A 25,167-nucleotide genomic window follows, 5' to 3' on the forward strand; every position below is an offset into this window, starting at 1 on the left:
GCAGATTGTACATATAGGTAGTTGCTGTTTAATATGCATAATATTACAATTTTAACGTATACTTACGGTATATAGGTACGTACTAATGTACTCTTAAATTAATATAGAATTATATTATGTCTATATATGGACTATCAGACATTTGATGACATTGCATGCCCATATACTATATAGTATATAATATTATGTATTACATGGATACATTTTGTTTCTATTTCTTTGATATGACAATATGATTTTTCCTTTTCTATGTACATACATTTAATTAATGTGATCCATGAGATGCAATATATAAAAAAGTAATTTACATTTAACATCATATATACATCATGGTGCAATTTCCATTCGATGGTATATAAAACCCAAACATTTTGATTAAACAAGATACGCTCTCTTCTAATATTAAATAATAAATATACACGTCTATACATATGTATATTTTAAAAACTAACGTCTAGTTCTAAACTACATTCTTGCGTGGCCAATACTAATGTTGATAAACATTTTAAATGTTACTACATTCACGAAATATTAATCAAACTACATTTACCGTAAAAATAAAACAAAATTATAGTTTTGGCAGTATAATATATGGACTTGTCACATGTAAAAGTGGCTGCAATTTTTCAGTTTTTGATTTAATTTATTTTCCACTCGTTTTATAATGCTGAAACAAGGTTTCTTATATGTTAACGTATACGGCGATCATATACTTTGAGAAAATCGAATATGTTCAACGTTGACATATTTATTTATGGAACGAAATTATACGGCGGTTTTTTATTTATTTTTTAATTCTTCAGTGTGATATTTTTCTATGCAGTGATTTGATTAATAGTTTTAATGTGAATACTATATTATTATATTATTATAATTCCGTTAAATAATACGCGTAGGTATACGCCTTATGATATTATACCTATATATATATATTTCTTATTCAATTTCATTTCGAGAACAATTATTTGCTAATTTTTTTATTGCATATAAGGAAAACCTTTTGAAAATACACGGATCGAGTGTGGCATACAATATTATTATCATTATGAACATTGAACAATGGACATTATTAAAATAGTTTTTAGGTCAGTTTGGAATATTTATCGTGTTAAATATTTTCGGGTCGAGTTGCAGCCCTTAATTATCGTTATTAATATTGTTATGATTTATGAATAACACTATACTTGGTACTCGAAAGTTGAAGTGTCATAATATATGTATTATAATCGGTCTGGCCCCCAATTCGCTACCGACCGACCACTCGAAAACGACCGTCTACCGTCGCGGGCACGCCACTACCGGCGCTGTACGTCTGCCGTTGAAAGCATTATATTATTTATTAATTTATTATTAACTCAATCCAACTATAATGGAGGTGCGTTTAATATAATCGTCGTCGTCATCACTCTCTCGACACGCGCGGAGAACGATATTATGTGCATGCGCGTATGTAAGCCGCAGCAGTTATTAGGTATGATGTATCATAATATATATATTATATTAAGGTGCTGTATAGTATATAGGTATACCTATGAATTACTGTGAAGAATATTGCGTAGATATGTATAAAAAAAAATTATACGAATTGCCGTATGTCGTACATAAAATAAATAGCACCACGCGTATCGATGTATGTAGAGCAGAACGGACTTGGCGAAACATTCAAATTTATTTTCTCTTCAAATGTATAATATGATAATAAATGTTTACACATTCTTGTATATACACACTAGACATATCGATGACGTTTACATAAAATTAATTTAAATTTAAATTTGCGCCGAAAATATTTTCAAAAAAAAGGTACCTAATAATAAATAAATTAGAAATATTTTGTACACGGATGATATAGAATATGTAACACTATGTGTGTATATCATATATGTGTATAGTATATGTATTATAGGTACTAATAGTATGCATGAAAATAAACTAAATTTGCGGGGAGAAAGTTTGTCCTGACATACAAGTATAATTTGAATATTTTTGTTTTTTTGAATATTTAAAAATTCAAATTTTTTTATTTTACCAACTACACCTATATAGATACAATTTTGAATTTCATAACAAAAAAAACATTACTCTCGGTCCGGTTGCGTGGACAAAATCTTAAATCAAAAAAAAGAAAATCAAAATTCTACACGCAATCGATATTTAATACGCAAATATTTTTAATTGTTTACGCGATATACTCAGTCCCGTTATATGCAATAATGTATCCAAATAAACGGCGGACGAGAGGAGTATAATGATATCGATATTTTTATAGCAGAGCGTAATATTGTGGAATGATAGAAGATGGTCAATCGGTGGCGGCGTATCACCTCGCAGGATTTTACGTGCTCAATCGTTTTCCGAAGAGTGAACAAAAAAAAGAGAGAACTTAAATAGATATACCACGGCGAGACTAAAAAAATAGACCCTCGAGGGGGTGTGAGCGTTACGCTTCGCGCTGGTCGTGTCGGCGATAGAGTGAATAAAAAAAAAGTATGCGGCAGATAATAATACGTCACGATCTCAGTACACACACACACACACACACACACACACACAAGCACATTAGTACATATAGGTATTATAACCCTGCCGTACATAATATATATATATACGACGTGTATCGCGGGGCACTGCTACAAACACACAACCCGCTCACCACCGGACCTGCACGCCGCCGCCCATCCTTTCCGCGAGCGCAGCTGCACGCCCGTGTCTCGCACGCCACTGCCATCGCCGGGTTTACGGTGTCGCGCACGTGCCCGTTTGGTATATAGCAAATAATAATAATAATAGTAATAATAATATATTCTGTCCGTATTTTATATATCTATGCGTCTATTATATTATACTATGTACGCGCGGGACATCGATCGGCGTCGGACGAAGCCGCGCGCGGGGTGCGTCGGCGTCTGTACGCCGCGCGCGAAGTAGACCCGAGCGCGTAGTTGTTGGTCACGCTCGACACGTGTCGTCGACGAGAGAGCGTGACGCAACTGCCGCCGCCGCCGCCGCCGAGCTCGGTGACGTAGCGTCTAGACGATCCGTAAACGTTACCGGTCTGACGGCGAGGTGCGCGACCGCGTGCGGGGAGGGGCGGGGTGTGGTGGTGGTGTCGTCTCTATAATGGTTCCAGTGGCGGTGTGGTACACGCACACCCGCGCACGTACACTACGCACGCTACGCACACGCACGCCGTTACACATATAGTCGGCGGGGTGGCGGCCGGCCATCGGCGGGGGGGACAAAATATATACCCCCCGGGGCGGCCCCGGGGATGTGATTGTGAATATTGCGTGTGCACGCCGCCGCCACCGCCCGACCGCCGGCTCCGCGCCTCATCATCCCGTATATATTATGCGAGCGCGCGCGTATTGATATGTGTGTATGACCTCTCGACCTGCGTCCCGACCGGGCGGCGGCGGCCGATTTTCTCGCGCGCGCGCGAGCTCATACACACACGCGCGCGCACGCACGCACATTGACTCACCGACGGCGCGTATACACACACGCATACCGGGCGCGCGCAAAGTCTAGACGGCCGCCGCGCCCCGATAATAATAATAATTATCTTCATCGCCACCGTCCACCGCCGACAATGTCGTCGGGTCCGCCGGTGATAATTATTGTTCGCGCCCGAGCGCGTGTACACCGCCGTCCCCCGTCCCGGCGCAGTGGTCGGCCCGTGCATAATGAAACACCTCAGCGCGGGTCGCGCGTCCAGGCGTCCTCTCACCTTTATTATTATTATTATCATAGCAATAGTCGTGTCTGTCGTGGTCGTCGCCGCAGTTGCATACGCCGGCTCACGAGGGGGTAAATAGCAAGACTAACTGGCGACATTCACCGTGTCAGCCAAAGTCACGGCGAATACCTTCTACCTACGTGTTTTTTTTTTTTTTTTTTTTAATGCACGCGATCCGTCGTTAAATTTATTACAACGTACGTACACGAAACGACGAACGCCGAGCGTATAATAATAATAATAATATAACAGTCGCCACTCGCCACCGTCGTCGCCGACGACGACGCCGCCACCGCCGCCGTCGCCGTCACATACAGTTGGCAGTCGTGCGAACGGTTAGGCGGATGCGCGTGTCCCTCCCTCCCGTTGGAACGCCGCGCGCTGGTCGCATCTGCTGTAATCTAAACTCTCCCGTTTTCGTGTAGCGCGGCACTCGTTATCGCGTCGCTTTACATGGACTTAGTAGCGAGGCCCACTTGACGAAAGCACGCGTTCGAAACGAATCGAAAAAACATTGCCCACGCGTTTATCGCTCTCGCGCTAACAGGGACGTTTATCGCGACGACAACCGCGTTTGCCACCACGTAACAATATACGCTGCAAAGGCTCGGTCAAGCCGCGGTTACGAAAATAAATACATCGTGCTACCACGTGCCGCGCGTGTGTGCGCCCATCCACGCACGACAGTCGTATGAGCAGACCGCGAGCGCGTCCGCTGTTCGAGTGAAAGTCTTACGTTTTTTTTCCTTCTCCGCCGCGGCCGTGTGATCGTCCTCGTGACGCGCTAGTGACATTCGCTCGCGTCTCTGTCAGAGTCGCAGCGCGCGTTCGCCGCCGGCCTGAGGTACGTAAACGGATATCATATACCACGTCTGCCTATTTATATATTATATTATTATAATACGATATTATGATATAGATATGTATTTCACAATATGATAATATGTATAATACCCACACAATATCATTGTAACATTGCATTGCGTCCGTTTCCGTCCGCTGTCCGTTTTGGTGTTCGGTTTTTGTTTTTAAGTCTTTGTCCTCTGCACACCGGTGTTCCACGCGGTGGTGCGGCGTGATATTATTACGTATCTATAACGTAGAAACTTTTATCTGACCACGTACACGTATGACGTAAGGTATAATATGTACTCGCGCGGCACCGCGTTAACGATTCGAATATGATATTATTATCATCGTACGATAAGCGAGAGTAATATTATTACGGCGGATCAATGGTGTGGGGCCCCGTTGTGGACGCGGCGGAGCGTAGAAGACGAGGCCGAGCTGTTCCGAAAATAATCGACCATCGGAACAGCAGCAGCAGCAGCCGTGCCGGCAACAGCAGCGGCGGCAGTAGCAGCAGCCCCGGCGGCGGCACGTCCCCCCCCACCCCCGCGAAATCCGGTCACAAGTCCCGATGACGCCCGCTGTAAAAATATCTTTTCGCTCTCCACTACCGCTGATAAAAAAAAAAAAAGATGGAGAGAGACACGCGCTAGAGCGTGTGCGTGCTTTTACGAAAACGTTGGCTTATCGAGTCGAAGCGATATATTTTTTATTTTTTTGGACAATCCGCCGCTATACCATCCCCGGCGTAACGTCCCGACAAAGCCGTACAAAGCGTTTTTGAACGATTCAACCCTCTCGCCCTCACCCCCCCCCCCCCCCTTGAAAATAACAGTGGGTATCCCCCCCTCCCCCCGTTGGCGCCCACGTGCATCGACATCGAAATACAGTGTGTTGCCGCATCTCATAACAGAACTGTTAACGATCCGGTCTATATCACCATTATATTGCTACAATAGACATTATTTTGAAATAATATCATAGGCGTAAAAAGGACGATTCACCACAATAAGGCATGTTCGACCACATAAATTGTTGCGGTTATCTTTAAATTAATATTTTTAAACTTTAAAGTTGTATCACACGGTGAAATTAATTTATATATTATATATTTTTAACGCTGCAGTTATTAATCCGCTAATAACGACATTATTGCATATTATCATTATGCGTCTACATGACAAATGACAATACGTCGTACCTGCCGATATAAATCATTGTTTAAATTATACAGTATGATAATTGGTATTATGCAAATCTTGGACGAATATTCAATTTAAATAAAATTATGAGTGCCACACAAACAGTCTATATAATATAATATTATTAAAAGGAACGCGAGGACAAATTTTAATTTTTGGTGGAGGGTATTTTGAGGTTTTTTACGCAACGTGTTTTTCTCAGCATTGTTTATTACACTGTCCTGCATAATATACCTATTATGGCTGTCCTAATGAGTAGGTATAATGACCATGTGAAATGCATTTGAGCAGCAGACGTCAATAATTTATGTATCCTACCTACGGACACGGAGCGTTGTATAATGATGGGTTTTATAATTTTTAGGCTTTAATATTATGTTGGACCGCATTTAATAAAATTATTGGTCTACAATGGTAATATTCATTTTATTCTCTAACGAAATAAATTAGTAAACTGTTAAAGAAATAAACCGGTGGATAGCTTGTATTTTTGTCAAATGGTGGGGATACTCGTACGTTTGAACCGCTGCGGTCTAAGTCTCGTGTTCAGACTTATATTTCAAGTTGAAATTATATTTTCTTCCATTACGGACATAATAGGTCCCTAATAAAATATAAAATCGGTCAGAATATCGATAAGTTTTCACTCGACCGTCAAATATTGAAAATATGACGCAATTGAGAAGTCATCAAAATAATATAATATATAATAGGCGTTTGTTCAATTTTCCTTAAATTTTACTATGTTTTGGTTCGACAATATTCAAAAATATGAACTAAGTTACCAATATTATAATGACATTAAGTTTCAAACGACTATTCGTCAATTTATTTTCTCTTTTATCTATTTTTAAGTTTCTATTATCCGAGCTATTACCCGAAATACGGATATCCTAAAGAATTAAAAAATAATCATCAATATAAGAAAACGTCAAATTTCGTTCATAATAATGTGATACCGTCTATTACTTTTGGAGCACTTTTTCAATATTCAATTTATCATAAACCTACTATATTATTCTCACTTATCAGTTTAATATTTTACATATTATATATATAATACATATTTGTATGCTTATAATAAACACTAAATATTTAAATGCACATCGACAATATGCCTACTTATTTCTTCATTAACAGGTTTTTTCAAATTTCTATACCTGTAAGTATGACATTTAATATTTTAATTTTCGTTATATTAAATTCTGAATTTTCTTTGTGAAAATATGGAATATGTATAGTATTTATTATTATGTTTTTAATGATATAGCCTACAATTTCGCAATTCATAAACTGGTTTTCTATTTTTTTTTTTTTAAATTTATCTTTCTTTTTTTCTTTTATAAAATAAGTATCGAAAAAGTCTACAACGTAACTATATTCGAACAATTTTTATTTGTATTACTGTGCGTTTAAAATATAAAACGTCATCACTCATCACCGAAATATAGTAAATTGAATATTATGGTTTGTTGGTTCATTTCATATCTTTAAATCGAAATAATTGAATCATATTATTTCCTGAACGATACCAAATTTACTGTGCCGTATCAAATTACAATGTAAACTATAATAACATAATAATTATGTTATAATATTAAATAATTATATACAGAAAATAGGAAGGTTGTAGTAAAAATATATTAGTCATAGCAGCAGCGGCATTATTTATTTTTATAATAGGTATATTAAATAACTAAATACCTATACTAATTACTTATTTCAATAGGTACCTACTTTTTACGAATGTATAGCACAAAATGTATCAAATAACTGAATATAATAATATAATGTCTTTATCAACGTATACTAGAATATGATATAATGCATGTGTTTATCACTTTATAAGCTGCAGAAACTGTGAAATCCGTTTTGAATAGACTAAATTGTCTTAAACTGCAGTCGCGGACTGGTAAAAAAAGCACGGGATGCTACAAAATTTAAAGGGCAAATTTAAAACATGTAAATTATTTATAAAATATTACCTAATATATTTTATTTTTATTTAAAAAAATATTGAATATAGGTAGGTACGTTAAAAACATAAATACCTAAGTACCAAATCATAACAAACTTTCAATCAAAATTCTACAATATTATAGATTACTAATAATCGTAAATTGGTAACAATCTGCTGTTCATTAGAGGTCTAGGGTCCTTAAATATATAATAAATAATATTAGCCAAGTATGTTTTTGGGCAAGGGATGCCCTGCAGTATCCCAAAATCCCAGCAGGTCCGCGCCAGGTCTTAAAGTCATCTATTGTAGATCTACGTTTTATCTAGTACCCTATTCTGGTTCTATGGCTGTGACGTTAAAATTGAATGATTAGATAGCGACAAACAACATTGTTTCCTTCAATTTACAAAATAACAAAATAAGAAACTATCTAAAATCACACAAACATGAAACAAATAATATGTGTAAGCTTGACAACTATTTGTATATTGAACTTGTACTGTATAAATTGTGCGATAGAATTACCACGGTGGATTAGACACGTATCTAATCCAAAAATAATAATTATCTATAACAGGGACATACATGGGTCTCGATTGAGGGCACCCGGAATATTTTTATATTTTGAAAATAATATAATTTGTTTTATTATAAATTTTATAATATAATGCACACAATATTAGTAAATATACAGAGTGTAAATTATACAAACACTTTATTTAAATTTTAATATTCAACTGTACTCGTCACATTTAAGTAGATATTTACGTCGATTTTAAAGTGGAAAACAAAACTTAATGTATAGTAAAAATTGACCATGGGGAGCGGGGATTATTACCTTCATATACGACTAATGCCATTTATTTATTAACATTTAATTAATTAATTTACCCAAAATATCACGATGAATAATGTACTTATCAAGTTACCTTTAAGCTTTTATATATTTTAAAAATTATTGTTAAAATATCAGTGATATTATAGAATTAAAAAAAGCAAGAGATAATAGTAAAATAAATATTCTGAATAACTTAAGCTTTAAGTTTTAAATAATACTTTTATAATTTCATTTAAATATAATATGCCTACAATATTGTAAATACATTGTTTTCAAATAATTTGGCCTCCGATGTCACAAAATGAATACCCGTGTAAATATTATAATAGGTACATCAATACCTATATTAATAATGCCCATGATATTATAATAGTTAATTAATATAGGTACTGCCTAGAAATATAATTTGGTTTTCCCAATTATTTAGGTACAACTGATTCAGTCATCAGTGAGTACACTGCGTACATAGTATACAGCGTAAATAATACTGAAAAATATATCCAAGTAAGCTACTATATAATATGTACTGTGCAAGGTGCGTGTCTTATGATATAAACAAAATAGGTACGCACTTCCTAATTATTACTCTAATCATGTTTGAATGTGTATACTGTATACTATATTGATATTATTATAATCACAAAGACTAGAATATACGAGTCTTCATGATTATAATATTGTTGGTGAAGATCGATAAGTTAATATATTATACCTCCATAGAGAATAAGGCTGCTCTACTTGCTTACAAGGAAAATATGACAATGTTGAATTGCCTTATAATATGCTTAATGAAAATACTTTGAATCAATTTTTAATTATCTGTTGAATATATTTTATTTTTTTATTTTTAAATTGTTTTAGACATTATAGTCCATTAGATTATTATTCATATACAACAAATATACGTGTTTGAGTAAATTATAGGTATAAATCTAACATGATATATAAATGAAAAAAATATTTATAAGTGCCTACTCAAAACATTTGAATTGCAGAAGATCAAGCATACATTTTGAATATTTTGCTTACAAAACTTACTTATACCATAAAATGTACTTATAATATCAAACTATATGTTTTTCAGCCATGTAGGTAAGAAAATCATATATATGTATACAAATTTAAAATTTAAATTAAATTAAAAAGTAATATTGTAAAAAGTGAAACGTGAAACGTGTTGCAAAAGTTATAATTTTGATGTGTTTTGACAAAACGGTTTTGTACCTATAGACTGTTAAACTTTAACTGTTATTATTATTATCGCTAAACATGTAGGTATAGTGCAATGGGACAAAAAATAACCTATACAATTACCTGTATATCTCAAATTTTAACATACTTTCTATAGTAGACTATATATTAATAAATAAATAATAATCATTAATTACCCTGGATTTCTTTTTATCTTAACTATAGCTCCATTTAAACACATTCCATAGCCGTACCTACACGTACAATTTTTATTGCAGATTTTAATAAATCGATGGAAATTTAAACTAATATAATATTATACGATTATTATGACGTTTCAGTACTATAATGAGTATGAACGTTAATGAAAAACGTTAATTATTTGCATATTTTATTGTTGGATGGTGGGTAAAAATAACCACAACCGTCATTAATACATTTGAGTGAATGTACCTACGTCTAATTCTTATTCAATTATATTTAGGTAATTATAGGTACAATGGTACCTACATTATAAAAATTAAATTATCAAGTACTTAGTACATTACTTTCGCTTTGCCGGCTTTTGACTTCGAACTTTACAGCTGATTAGTTTTATACACATTTTAATATGACAAACTATTCATTCTACATTCTAAAACAATTAAATAATTAAGTATTATACGACTATTATTGACTTTGTTATAATATGTAGGTACTAGTAGGAATTTGATTTATATAAATTAGAATAGACTGATTAATGTCTGATATAATTAGCGTATAAAAATTTTTCAAAACGATCATAGGTACACAATATTTCTTACAGCTATATATTATATTATACTATGTAGGTACTTACGACTTACGAATTATTTTATATACCTATAGAGTGTAGACTGACCCTTTAAAACTCAAATTATATTAATTTTTTTTGTGCATAGTTCAACTTCAAATATAATTTATATGGGTTTTCATTTCTTACATTTTGACGTTTTCTGGTGGAATATATTTTCTCATTATTTATTCATAAAATCAATAAACGCCATTAAAATTTTTAGTAAAATTAACTACGATTACCTATATTTATATGGTATACGAGTACCTACAACTCATTTTATTGTTATACCTTGTAAAAGAAGTGAATCCATATACACACCTTAAAATTCTCTTAACACGCAACAAAGAAATAATAAATATTGATTTATTGCTGCAGAGTGTCAGCTTTTCGATAATCTGACCTTACGTCTATTCTAAATAAAATAAATTTATTATTTTTGAAGATTTGTTTGGTTTTTTTCTGTATTATGAATTATTTAAAAAATGAATTCCTATGGTTTTAGTTACACGCTGTTTTCACACGTATTTATATCATCCCAAATACTAAAATGCCATCAAAGTTAATTAATCGTTTTATGCGTCAGAGTATGACATTTAAACGTAATTATCGTTGAGTAAAAGTCATTATATACATATAATATATATATATATATATAATATAATATGTGATGCGTATAACGTTAAAGTCTTATAGATACTAAAAATAAAATACTAGAAAACACATTTCAGTGAAAATTCTATCGTGCGATATTATATCGTGTACGGTGTGCGTTTGGGAATCTTAATTATAATGTTCAACTTCGCCCACATCAAAACTACTGTTGCCCTTCCACAATAATAAAAAAAGTGCACTATAAATTATAACACACCGTATTTTATTATTAGTCGTGTTTATATTGAAACCGTGTAAATTTTGGATTTCTTTTTGATATTATTTTCACGACGAGAAGCGATCGGATTTCTTTAAGCATAGCCACGCCATTGTCAGCATTTATAAAAACGTTCAAAACAAAAAAGGTATACACGTGATAACGGAAAAAACGGTCAAAATATCGGTTTTTGAAAAATTTTACCACCAATAAGGGTTTTGCTGCTCCGTCTTCGTATCACTTATGACTATGTGTATAGTGGTTCGGTTCCGCATGTTTATTAAAAGGTTTCAGATGCTTTTCGGTTGTGTTTCAGTTTACGATATACATATATAGGTTCAGATCCCAATTCAAAACGTGGTTTGAGACATTCGCCCCCCTCGCACGCAACCGAAAATAATATTATACGATCTCTGTGGGTTTCCACGTTTCTCGGCGCGCGGTTTGGACCCTCCAGTCGCCGACGTGTAATAATATACCGCAGTGGCGGCGGCGGCAACGACGATGACAACAAAGAAGACGTCGTCGACCTGCCGCCGCCGCAGTGCCGCCGAAAGAAAAGTTTTCGTGTGCACTGCGGGCGCCGGTATCCCTTGCTCGAACCCCGCTCATCGTCATTTTCCTCGAGCCGTCTGCGCACAACGTCGCAGCAGTCTGTACGGCGACACTCGGACGATGAAAACCCGAGTCGTAAAAAATGTCTAACGTATCGTGATATGTACGTCATATGCACTTACGACGTCAAAGTATACCTAATAATATAGTACAGTCAATTGAAAAGAAATAAAATCGAAGCCCGCGAATGCGAATGCGAATGTATTGAAAATCACAATGTAATATTTTACGTCACGTTAATACGACTACGACAGCTGTCAGGTATTTCATTAAATGTAGGTGATTTCTTTTCATAGAAAAAACAAATTGCGTATTATTATTCATGATGACTACATTATATTATATCGAACCTATATATAATAATCATACTATTATAAATTATTACAACTCTATAAAATAAATAGTTTAATTTGCAAACTTTTCAAAATGTACACACCTATCTTATAATTTAGGTAATACATGTTTAAAATATATATTTATATATACATCTCAATGATAAAAAAAATAATATCGAGTTCAAATCTCGTCTTAATCAGCAGTGACACGACTCGTGTACATAATAATACATACGACGAGTGCATGGTTGAGTCATACAAATTGTGTCTGATGAATATTAGTTTTGTGCCAAACGCAAGTGTGCAGCGCATTTCGTGTAAGAAAGCAGACGTAGGGGGTTCACATCCCCTAAAACTCGTTAAGCTCGTGGCGGGTATTATTGGACCGATCAAGGAACTATTATTTGCTGTATATAGTATAAAATATACAAACAGTCTGAATTTAGGGTGGTGTATGTTCAAAGGGAGGTTTATTGGCGTTGTAACGACTCCTCGTCGCCAACTGCAGCACCGGTATTGTTATTTTTGAATCCCGCTATCGATTACCGTCCCTCACAACTTTACTTTATTACTAAGTCTCAAGTCCGACTACTGGTGTGCATCGCACAATATTATATTTATTTTAACGTGTGTTTCAGTGCAGATATTATTATTATCAGTATCGTCGCCGTCGTATACACTGCCATGATAAGGGTGCGAAAAAAGTACGGCCGGGCCGCCGAGTGTGGCTGATCGATGTGCGGCTGTGGTAATAGCGACAAATACGACAACAACAACAACGACAACATCGACAACATCGACATCAACGACTCTGACGATCGGTCAGTGACTCGAGGCGACAAACCACGGACGGTGACCGTTCACCAGACGACATATCCGGCGGTCGACGGTCGCAGCAGCAACAACAACAGGCGACGATAGCGGCGGTGGTGATCGGGATCATCGTCGCGCCGGCGTCGCCGTGTTGTTGCTGTCGCCGTCGTCGGTGGTGGTGACGGTGGTGCTGGTGGTGGCCCGTCGGCGCGATCGGCAGCCCCGCGCGTACGACCACGGCCGGCTGCAAACTGACCGTCTGCGGCTGCTGTTACCTACCGGCGATCTGTTGTCTGGCCGCCGTGATCACGTCGCTGTCGCTCATGCGCTCCAGGGCGGCCGCGTACACCGACGTAAACGCGACGGCCGACCTCGTCCAGCACACCGCTGTCGCCGCCGGCCGTGATGTCGTCGTCGTCCGCGGCCAAGTGGTCGAAGCCGCCGCCGCCGCCGCTGCAGCCGCCGCCACCGCCGCCACCGCCGCGACCGTCGTGATGGCGACCGCCGACAACGCGACGACCACCACTGCCGCCACCGACACGTTTTTCCGCCGACCCCTTTCGCCGCCGCCGCCGCGCCATCAGCCGCAGCCCAACCAAACCGACCCCGCCGACAACGACCGAGTCCATAATCATCATCATCACCATCATCATCAACATCATCAACAACAACCTCAGTCCCGTGAGTATAACTCGCGCACAATATAATATTTTAATATTATTATTGTGTTATTGCGTAAAATTACCACGCGCGATAAACGGTTTTGCCTCGTCCATTTGCAACTATAGGCACTTAAATAATATATTATTTAAACGTCCGTCACGGTTCGTGCTGAGTTGCGGAAATAATAATAATTGTCAAATCATATTTGTAATGAGTTAGAGACGGTAGGTAAGATTCTTTAAAAATAATAATAATATGTCTATCAGTCTAATACTACTCTCGTCAGAATAATATCTTAAAACGTTTAATACACGTTATTTGAATTCGAGAACGTTTTGAATATTATATTGTCCGCAGTAACTTACTGTTTTATTTATAAGCTATAGTCTGAATGAACTACATAGACGTTTTGCAAATACCTAGGTAGTTAAAAACTCATTATGAAATATAAGCTCGAGCAATGAACGTGCTTCATCATAAAAGTATCTAATAACCGTCGGTTCGATATATGAATTCCCAGACAGAAAATATTATAATATAAAATATACTATAATATTATGTGCTATATATTATATTATAATATCGATATCATGTTGTTTGTCTATATTGTCCATTGGGAGGCACTATTATCAAAATATCAACACTATCATTGTAATATTATAATAGGTAGTATACGATTTTAATAATTGTATACTACCTACTTAGTACTTACTACTTACTAGGTACTTATATACGCGGTATACCTATACGTAGCTATGTAAAATATCATAATATATTGTGCTAAAATCGTATGATTTGTATTCACGATTATTTCATATGTTTTGCCATGGCCCGATCAAACGTCGAATCACATATTTTTGAGTGTTAAGTATACAGCCTTACTATAGGTAATCTAATTACAATATTGTAAATTAATGTAAAAATCGTAAACAGTTAATCTGGATATTTGAAACCAAATAAGTTAGATCATGTATTCATGTAGAACAATGGGCACATTGGATATAATTAATATTAATTTGCTACCTAAAAATAATCGTTACGCCAACAAATGCATTATACAACATTGGTCATCATAGGAGTCTATGGTAATTCAGTTTTGCATAGTTACATATAGGTAACATTACTCATTAGGTATTGGGTATTACTACTTTACTATTATAGTTTACTAGAAATGAAACATTCTATATTTGTAGACATATTTATTGTCTATGGATAAACCTAAATTTAATATACTGTACTCGCTTTTTTTTACAGTCCACTTAATAAATTCAACCGTGTGTAGCGTATTTTTGTCAATTTACCAAACTAAATATGTTATTACGATATGAAAATCAGTAATGGGACATATTTCACGTAGATATTACCTATTATTTAATAAAAATTCTAATTATTATTAGTGTTAATATTTTATGCACATTTACTGTAATGCACAAAATATATATTAACTATGATACGGTTTACTATTTTTATACCTACTAAGTACTAAATATATATACCCTAAAATTACCGTCTATTGTTTGACACGTCATAATGTTCGTCCAAGAATGTTTTCCTGTAGGTGTTAGCGTAATTTTAAATAAGATTAATTTGTCAACAAAATACACAACGCTGTATCTTATCTAACTATATAAATGTGAAATGAAAATCTCTGTACTGGCTAAACTCTGGAACTACTCATCAGATCTTCTTAATTTTTTTTTTTTTAACGAAAGAGCATTTCACGGTGAAGGTTTTTATGAAAGAACATTTTTGGAGTATCCACTGGAAAAGTAGGAAATCTGAATGTCAAAAATACAACAGTGACGCAAGCTGTCCAGAAAAAATAAACTAAATAATAATAAAATAAAAAGCGGGTAAGTGGATATCGCTCTGCTGTACAGTAGGTTACAAGTGGGTCAATATATAATGGATTGTATTAAACTTGAATTCAATGATATATCATTGTATAAAAAAATGATTCTGAGCGGAGACGGTTTGTCAGTCTGGATTTTTATATTGTTATTATTTAATATAGCCTGTAAGTTGAATTAATATTACAATAATATTATTATTTTTTATTCGTTGCTATATGGCGTTAAACAAAGCGTTAGAAATTGAAATCCCATTTTTAGCGTTTTTTTCGTAATTTTACGGTGGTTTTTCCCATGGCATAATATCAAATAACTATTGAAAATCGAAAAATGACTTGTCTTAAGAGTTAAGTACCATCTTGATCCAATTTTCTAAAAGATAAAGTACTATATGTTGAAATTGAAGCACTCCTTCTGGTAGACATTTTGTGTACAGGATAAAAAAAAAAAATCATTGTAAAACCACTAGCTTCCTCGCTCCGCAGTCCGCTCAGAATCTAAAATTTAGTTGATTAAAATAATAATAGTGTATAATTTTATATTGGTTGCTATTGGTTAGTCGGGCATGTTTGTTGATTGGTATTATTATCTTTTGTCAATATATGTATAAATGAATGTTTGTGGGTAGATTAGACCTCTGGGAAGACGATAGGCTAATTTAAAAAGGGTTAAATTTGTTTTTTTTATATTCATCGGATTTTAGTACGGTTAGGTAAGGATAGGATTTTGTATTATATTAATCCATCCGTATAGGTGGAATTAAGTAAAAACGACAGACTATTGGTATAACTTTGATACTTTAGAGTTAAATCATACACTATTATACGTATAAACAACACGGGGTCCGCGATCTACCATCAGAATTTTTATTCCAGGCAACAGAAAAGTTAAGATACATTTTGAAAACCATACACCCAATATTTAATAACCAACTGAACAAAGTTTGGGTCATATAGAGTTGGTACATTTAACGGGCAACGAAGTGCACGGGATCAGCTAGTATTGTTATATATAATCTACCAATAATGTAATTTGTCATTTCCTTAGTGAATTTTGGTTAATAGGGTTATTTGTTTTTCTTAAGTATACTAAAAAAACTATAGATACATATTATAGTATTTATCAACATGAGGTACATAGTAAACTATAATTAGCGCACCCATAAAATTTGTTCGATGATAATATATTTATGGTCAGATTGTCAAAACTTCAAAGCATATTATAATATTAACATTGCAGGGGTAGTATTATTAATATTATATTATTATCTATAGTCAAATTCAAATAAAATATCGGTTAATTTTTATCACACCAACTACTAAGTTTATTATAAAACACATAGTTAGATAAATCCTTCTGCAGATTACTTTAACAGGATAAAATATATTCTGATCGTCATTTGTACCACGAAAATTAATAAATCAACAATGGTCGTTTTTGATATTTAATATACAATATTGAGAGGATGCTGGACGGTCGATGGGTAATAAAGTCACGGGCGCCGATATTAAAAAGGCGCACATTCCGTCGGGAGGTTTAAAGATACCAAAGATATATGTGTGTTGTCTGGTGACTGGTTGTGAGATTATATTTTATTTTTTTTTCTTGTGTCTGATACCAGCAATAAAATAGATGGTTAGTGTTTACACATTTATTTATGTACAAACGCGTCGTCGATACTTTTATGTAATCCGTGACGGGGTATAAAATCAGCTAGGATAAATATAGTGACATCGTCGACTGTCGAATGTGGTGGGTACATGCACACTGCAGCTAGGGGATAATATATAGTAAATTGACTAAAGGTTATGTCAATATTTATGGTTAACGGAATTATTTCCATTGTCGCACACCTGATTCATAAAAATCGAGTGACCTTCGTGTGAAAAAAAAACGCGAACCAAACTGTATACAATTACAAAAAAAAATAAAATAAAATAAATTAACAATGCACTCGGTGCATATAGGAAATACGTGTGCATGATAAAAAAACGGGAATCACCGTTAAAAAAAAAAACGAAACAGACTGTGTGCGTATGCACATTTTGATGAACTTATATGTATAATATTTACATATAGCGATCCATCAATTACAGTGAATATTTCAAATATGTATACCTATATAAAAAATATTTTTGTTTTTACGATTTTACACGCTATTTGAATAGATTCCAAAACGTATAGGATGACAAACACGGGGCATATTATTATTTATTATTTCTAGTTTTTAGAGAAGCGTATTATAATTGAGCAGTTAATATTGTGCTCAAATGTTGTTTTAGATTACTCAGCATGACTTGAATGTATGTCCAAACTGTCAACAACTATTTAATATATTAGTAATTTCGTGGATTATAATATTAAATATTAATTATTATATTATACTTTTTTTTATTGTTCTTAATTAACGTCAGCTGCAATGGCCAATAGTTACAATTTATAATTACAATTTATTTTTTAAAATTTTATCATACAGTTTAGTTTTGTGTAAGAATTTAAGACTTTGTGTGATGGTGTCTGCGTCCAAGGTGTTGAGTATTTTGAAGTTTCTATGTTGGTCTGCGTTATATTATATTAATTGTACTAAACAAATCGTGTATCTCGTATACGTCATACAGCCAATATAATATACGTTCGTGTTATCATCGCTTCGTTTTTATTCCTTGGCGGGGTAGACCGTCCTGTATATTATACACAGAATGTACATATACACTATATTATACATGTACTGCTAATAATAATAATAATCTATACGACTATACGTACGTTGCACTTGGATATTATATATATTTTTTCTCTTCACACACCGGTCACCGACTGCAGTATTTTAATTAGGCTAACGGTCTGGAGGCGCGTTCGTCTATTATAATATACAATACTAAGGTACTGCAGCATTATATAATATATTATATAGGTATATTACGCTATACAACAGTGTTACACCGGATACGTCTGCCGTACACCCATAGATATTATTAATATAGTCGAGATAGTATACTATACATTTAATCGTAACCGCTACCACGGTATACATATATATATATTATATAATTATTGTACACAGACGGCGGCGGCGACGGCAATCCGTCGAGTGCATTAGCTGCCATTTAATAGAGCGGTGTTTTTTTTGTACGGTATAAACATTATTTTCTTCCGTCTGCACTCGAAATTTGTCATGTTTTAAAACAAAACATAATATTATAAAGGGAACACATCCGCGACGTGGTGCATGTCATTATTGTTATTCGCTTTTAGACAATATAGGATACAATTTGCATTTAGGCGTCGTATACGTACGAGTACGCAATGGATAAAAAACAAAAACCTTACACATTGCGCACACTCTCAAATGACGAAGCGGACACCATTCGTATGTAACGCATGTGTACGACGTGTGACTGAATGCGCTCACACTCGCCTCCCCCGTTCCTCCGGGCTCACACCACGCCACACACACGTACACACGCGCCCATTATGCGAACTTGCTCACCCGCTGCAGTGCAATAATATTTTGTATGCGTATAATATAATATATTAAATAAATATATATATATATTATATATTATGTAAAACACACACGCGGTACCGTGCGCATACATAATAATGCGTCGTGTAAAAACAAAAATCGCACACAATGCCCAGCGTAGAGTACCTACAATTAGCCGGATCGAGTATATTATAATATTATAATTTAATATTGTACCTAAATTATAAAACATAACGATAACGACGATAATAACAATAATAAATAATAAATATTAAATAAATAATAATAATAATAGCGTAGAGCGATCAAACTGAATAATTTCTGCACGTCCGTGTTCGAGTGGGTGTATTATAATACCGTTCGCTTCGTCGTTGTTCGTTCAGCTGTATTATTATTTATACAATAATGTCATTACTCATTGTGAGCGCGCACTGCAGTTATACCACGCCGCAATAGCCGGTATATCTTGGTATATTATACTGCATAATTAATATTATAATATATTATTATACTATAATATATAAGTACCTACCTAGTTGTGCTGGATTCGTATATAATACAACTGCACGATAACATTTTAGGCGAGAGTGCGACCCTTAATCTATTCAACAACAATAATTGTATTGTTATTGCTCGAAAAAACCGCAGACAAAACTTTTGTCTTTATTTAGCACGTCTGAAGAAATCCGGACGCACCGGCCATCGGACAGGCGCGGATCGCGTACAATGCCTTGTTATTTATTTATCAGAAGATTTATTTATCAAAAACATTGACGATTATTACAATACTTTTTTCTTACAACACAATATAATGTTAATAATAAAATCTATACCGACCATACCAGCTACCTTTTGTTCGTAATAATTAATTACCATGAAAAACCGGAAAATATTTTGGAGGGTGTTTGAAAAATACCGCCCCGAGTACGCGTGTCTGTTCTATATAATCTCGATAGGTATGCGAGTGTGTGACAACTGTGTATTAGCTGACATTAAATTAACATTATATTAAAATACTGTGCATTTAAATTGTCCAATATGTCGACAGCTGTAAATGGTCAAAAAATTATTTAATATACATTGTACTCTGGCATGTGGAATTCTGGCCTCGGAGAATATTGTACAGTGGACGATAGTGTGGTTAACTGTAATTTGTGTATGTTACGTTGAGCAAAATGGAGGTTCTCCGTATTTTCCATCAAATACCCACGTGTAGTGTGACCAATTAGTTACCAAAGGGCCTATTTAGTACGACTTCTTCTTTACAGTTTACACTATTGTGTTTTGGCCAGAGTTCAACGGAGTGTTATATTTCCCTTAATATGTTTTCTGTACCATTTTTAAATTAATGCAGTATTTATCTGCATTTCTGTACATGTCAGCTAGTGATGAAAAAGATAGTATTTCATTTTTGTTTATTGTTTATTGCTTATTGCATTCTGGCTTATCTGTGCCTGACTTCTCGTATCCTTTATGTTACAATCCCCTGGATTCCGTATAAAGAGTACCTATATTATATTTATTGGATTGGTAAATCAGGTTACTGGTTTAAGCCAGAGGATCTATCAGTACATTCATTTTTTAATTGGATAAGGCATTAAGCGAGTCAGAGCAGATGTCAATTTTTGTTATGTCTACTGTCTAGCTGAATAAATACAACCGTGGATGTTTATTGAAATCGTTGAATTGTTATATTATGATGTACAATGCAAATCCTACACCAGTCTCGGTTTTAGACGCAGCAGTTTATATTTGACCATTTGGATATTTTTATTAGCAGAATACCCAATAAATAAAATAACTGGCTTGATATTAGTTGGTAAAATACATATTATTATAAAATTTGCATAAAATCATTTTCGACATACCAATTTGAGGAATAAGAAAAGTAACAGCATTTTGTAATGAAAATTACTTTTTTAAATGTGCGATGAACTTTTGAAAGTTTGAAAGAGAACTAATAAGAAATTTAACTAGATAAAATGTGAATATTATGGAGATTGAAAAATAAATTGTACAGTTTGTATAAGTATAGCTATATAAGCATGGAGTAATGATTAAAAGTTTATTTAAATCAAACATTTCAAACTGACCAACATTTTAACTATACTGAAAATATCGAGCATTTCATAAAGAAAAGTTGTTCGCGTTCTTTCGTTTTGTCGGAAAAATATTTGTTTTTTATAAAAATTCTAGTGGAATATATTCCGGTAAATAATATTTAGAAATTACAATTTTTTATCAACATTACGAAAAACCCGTGAAAAAAAACTAATAGCATTTTTTTTTACAATTATTATTTATATATTCTCATATACTTCTGCAAGAAAATCTCCTGACTGGTAGCTGCATTTGTAGTTTACGTTAACATTACACTTTCCATAGGGATCAGCCGAAGTATATATTATAATAATATGTAAATTACAGAAGCAGAGGTACTCCATATAATTATTCTATCTTAACGATATTCGCCTGCAGGCAGTGGCGTACTTAGACTTATATCCACTCCCTCTACCATCATAAGTTCGCCATTGCCTACACGGATCACAATATTGCATGCATGGATGGTAAACATAATATACCATCAACTAGGTAGGTATTATGTATTATTATTATTATTATTATTATTATATGCACAGTGGTAACAAATGGAAACTCTTTGAAAGCAATATAACTGTTAGACCATAAGGTAGGTATACCTAGCTTAAGTTACAACTTAGAACCATGTTTATGTTGTTATTGGTACTCAAAAGTTCATGTAATAATAAAATCATCTGTTCCATTTAAAATTACTTGCTAAAACATTATTTAATAATATCTAGCAGCGTTATAAAGTTAATTTTTACTTTTTTATTGTTAAGTTTTTTAAAATAAAATGTGAAAAATTAAGATTTGCTGGTTGTAAATAATTATGTGCACAGACTATTAAGACTTGAAAATGAGGGAAAATGAATATAATAAATGTAGAGATAGGTGTAACTAACTGTGGCGGCCACGCAATTTAAAAAAATAATATGAATGTCTCGACGTAAGCAAAAAACCATAACCATCCATCATACAGACATTCATAACTACAAAACAATTTTCATTTTTTATGTTTATAACGAATTTTACCAAATATGTGAGCTATAAATGGTTATAAAAAAAAAATGAGCTGAAAATAAATTAAACGACAACAGCTCTTTAAAAGATAAATATATAAATATTAAATATTTCGTCATTTTTGTATTAAAATATGTAGTTTTTCTGTACTTGTCGGCCAATTCGGCCATAAATGCATTTAGTAAACATCCCGAACCTATTGAAGGTATAGCATTTGAGCTGCGATAACGGTTGCACTCGTTAACTTTCGGCGGTGAATCATCTATCTATTAATTTAAGACTCCTAAAATAATTTATTAGTTTAACGCCATATTAAATAGTATACGATACATAATATTATGTAATATGGTTTAGATGGTTTTCATGTATAACGCATATGGTTTTCGACCCCTTCCGACCACTGCCCTGATAATTAATTTGTCCGTTGTCAATTTACCGACGCAGTTTACTAGTATATAGGTACCAATAAATTAATATAATAGGTACGTCACAATCATATAATATACATCTATTTAGCACGCCATGCATTAATGCATTATTATAAATTTTGGCGTACACTGCACGATGTATTGCTATTTACATAATAAAAAAAAATTGTGGCGGTGAAGTAGTTGCGTGCATTTTCAACAATAACTGTTTTTTGATTAGACATTATATGATTTATCGCTAAATTAGCTAAAAAAAATGTTTATTGACTACCTACCAAACTGATGGCTAAAATATTTAATAATATATTAATATAATATTAAAGTATAGGTATAATAGGTACATAAGCACATAATATCTTTTTAATTGCTGCAAAATAACAATTTGTGCAAATTTGTGGGTAGGTTATTGTTTGTTTTGCGATTTTTTTTTTTTTTTTAATAAAACTTTTTGGACTGGCTACACGTATTCTGTTTCTGACCGATTTTCCATAAGTTTTTCGGAGTTACTTATTACAAAAAAATATTAATTATGATTTATAGGTTTTCCTTGTAGAGGAAAAATATCGAGTAGCGATTAGGTTAGTTTTACCTATCTTTTACTTAGACTAGGTTTGTCTTGGCAAAAAAGTTTAAGTATTAATGAATACTTTAATTTTATTAATATAATAAATTAGAGAGATTATCAGGCAATATTTTGTATTGCTAATTATTTTGATGTAATTTTTTGACTTTTTTCGTATATACAGTTTTTTTTTTTATGTTACAACTCAAATAACATCATGTATTTTATGGTGCAACAACTTCTTTGCCCTAAAATATTAATATTCAGTGGCGTGTTTAACCGTAAAACTACAGCATTGATCGAGCGCGACGAGGTCGTTACTAGTTTTTCAAATTTGTTTTTGCCACTGCCTTGCTATCGCATATATAACGACACACGAGCGAAATTATACCTAAAAAATATAGGTCCGTGTTACATAATATGAAGTATAAACGTTTTTACTTTTAATACTCATTAGCGTATATTATAAATTATAATGCAGTCAATGGGAACATAGAACACTAGTACAATAATAATAATAATAATTGGACGACCAAAATATGAACGTTTTGACTTGAGAGCGTGCGACTGCAATGTTGCACGATAGTATAATAATTTATAAGTAAACATAAGATTCAAAAATTATAAACGAAAAAAACTCTTATAGAATAATAAATTCTATGATAGTATTAGTTAATATTATTTAGTTAATGTTAATATTGCGTATCATATTATATCCACTATAGGTAAAAATTTGTTTTTCAGCATGCGTTTGAAGCTTTTCGCCAGTCGCCAGCGCGGTGGGATGATTGGGCGAGTTCGTAAAAATTACAATGTTTTTGTGAAATTTTTTATTATACTTACATAATATTAGAGTGAATCGTTTTCAGATTTTGATATGTGTAAGGGTGATATTTTTAATATGGTGTGCCGCGTTTGATTCGGCCGGTTAGTATTTTTTCAAAGGATTGTAACAGACTTGGACTGTCCGTAAATTTCAACGGCGTACCATTAAAAATATATTATTATTTTTAATTCTGAAAAATTAAGAGTTAAGTATAAATATTTCATTGGTTGAATTAATTATTATTAAATTATTAAAATGTACCGTTGGTTAGGTTATAATATATCATGACGTATCAACAATTTGTTAATAAAATTTGTTTAAAAATTTTCTCACATTATAATATATAATACGCTTTATTTATATACAAATGTTGAAATGTATCATTTCACCTGACATGTACTTATCTAAATTGTTTGTTACTATTCTTGCTTATCTAATAGAACTTTTCAATGAGTACCTAGTAAGTATTTTTATTTATGTCACTGCTTTTTGTATTATTTTCTATTCTAATGTGGTGTAATAACCAACTACTTGCTGATAGATTATTAATCCACATTCGCAAAGGCGGACTTACCATTTTTCCGCCCCTAGGCATTACAACACTAGCGCCCCGTACATTGGCGTGCTCCCACGGGGGGGGGGGGGGGAGTAATGTTCCATGAACTAAAACAAAACTATAAAAATTGTATTCAGGTATTTTTATATTTATACATACCAACTAAACAAATAAATATTAATACAATTTTGCATAGGTACGTTTGTACACTTGTACAATAATTAAATCATTTTGCGCCTTGATTTATCTATGCACTCTAGTCTCCATAATCGTAATCGATCGACGATCAGCAAATTTCTGAGCAGTGTGCAGTATGCAGAATGCACTATACAGGAGACGGTCGATAGTGCCAGTGTCGCGCGTCGTCGTAATATTTATGATTATTAATTACTTTATCAAGACACCTGATTAACAGAATTAATTCCAGTATTCTAATATTGCGGTGCCGGGTGTGGGGTGAGGCGGG

The 25,167-nt window shown here is 33.9% G+C and overlaps 1 protein-coding gene across 3 annotated transcripts in view; it reads left to right on the forward strand.

Moving 5' to 3' along the window:
• The first annotated feature begins 4,043 nt into the window (after nucleotides 1–4,043).
• The window catches only part of LOC100569770, a 64,033-nt gene continuing 42,909 nt past the window's right edge, over nucleotides 4,044–25,167 (forward strand). Inside the window, exons 1-2 of one of the 3 annotated variants that reach the window (XM_008182116.3) lie at nucleotides 4,044–4,583; nucleotides 13,053–13,908. In XM_008182116.3, coding sequence (XP_008180338.1) covers nucleotides 13,551–13,908 — 358 coding nt within the window. In that variant the 5' untranslated portion in view covers nucleotides 4,044–4,583; nucleotides 13,053–13,550. The remainder of the gene's footprint in view (nucleotides 4,584–13,052; nucleotides 13,909–25,167) is intronic. The other 2 variants (XM_008182117.3, XM_003240241.4) reach the window with 2 other exon arrangements.

This window comes from Acyrthosiphon pisum, chromosome A3 (assembly GCF_005508785.2).
Source record: "Acyrthosiphon pisum isolate AL4f chromosome A3, pea_aphid_22Mar2018_4r6ur, whole genome shotgun sequence".
NCBI lineage: Eukaryota > Metazoa > Arthropoda > Insecta > Hemiptera > Aphididae > Acyrthosiphon > Acyrthosiphon pisum.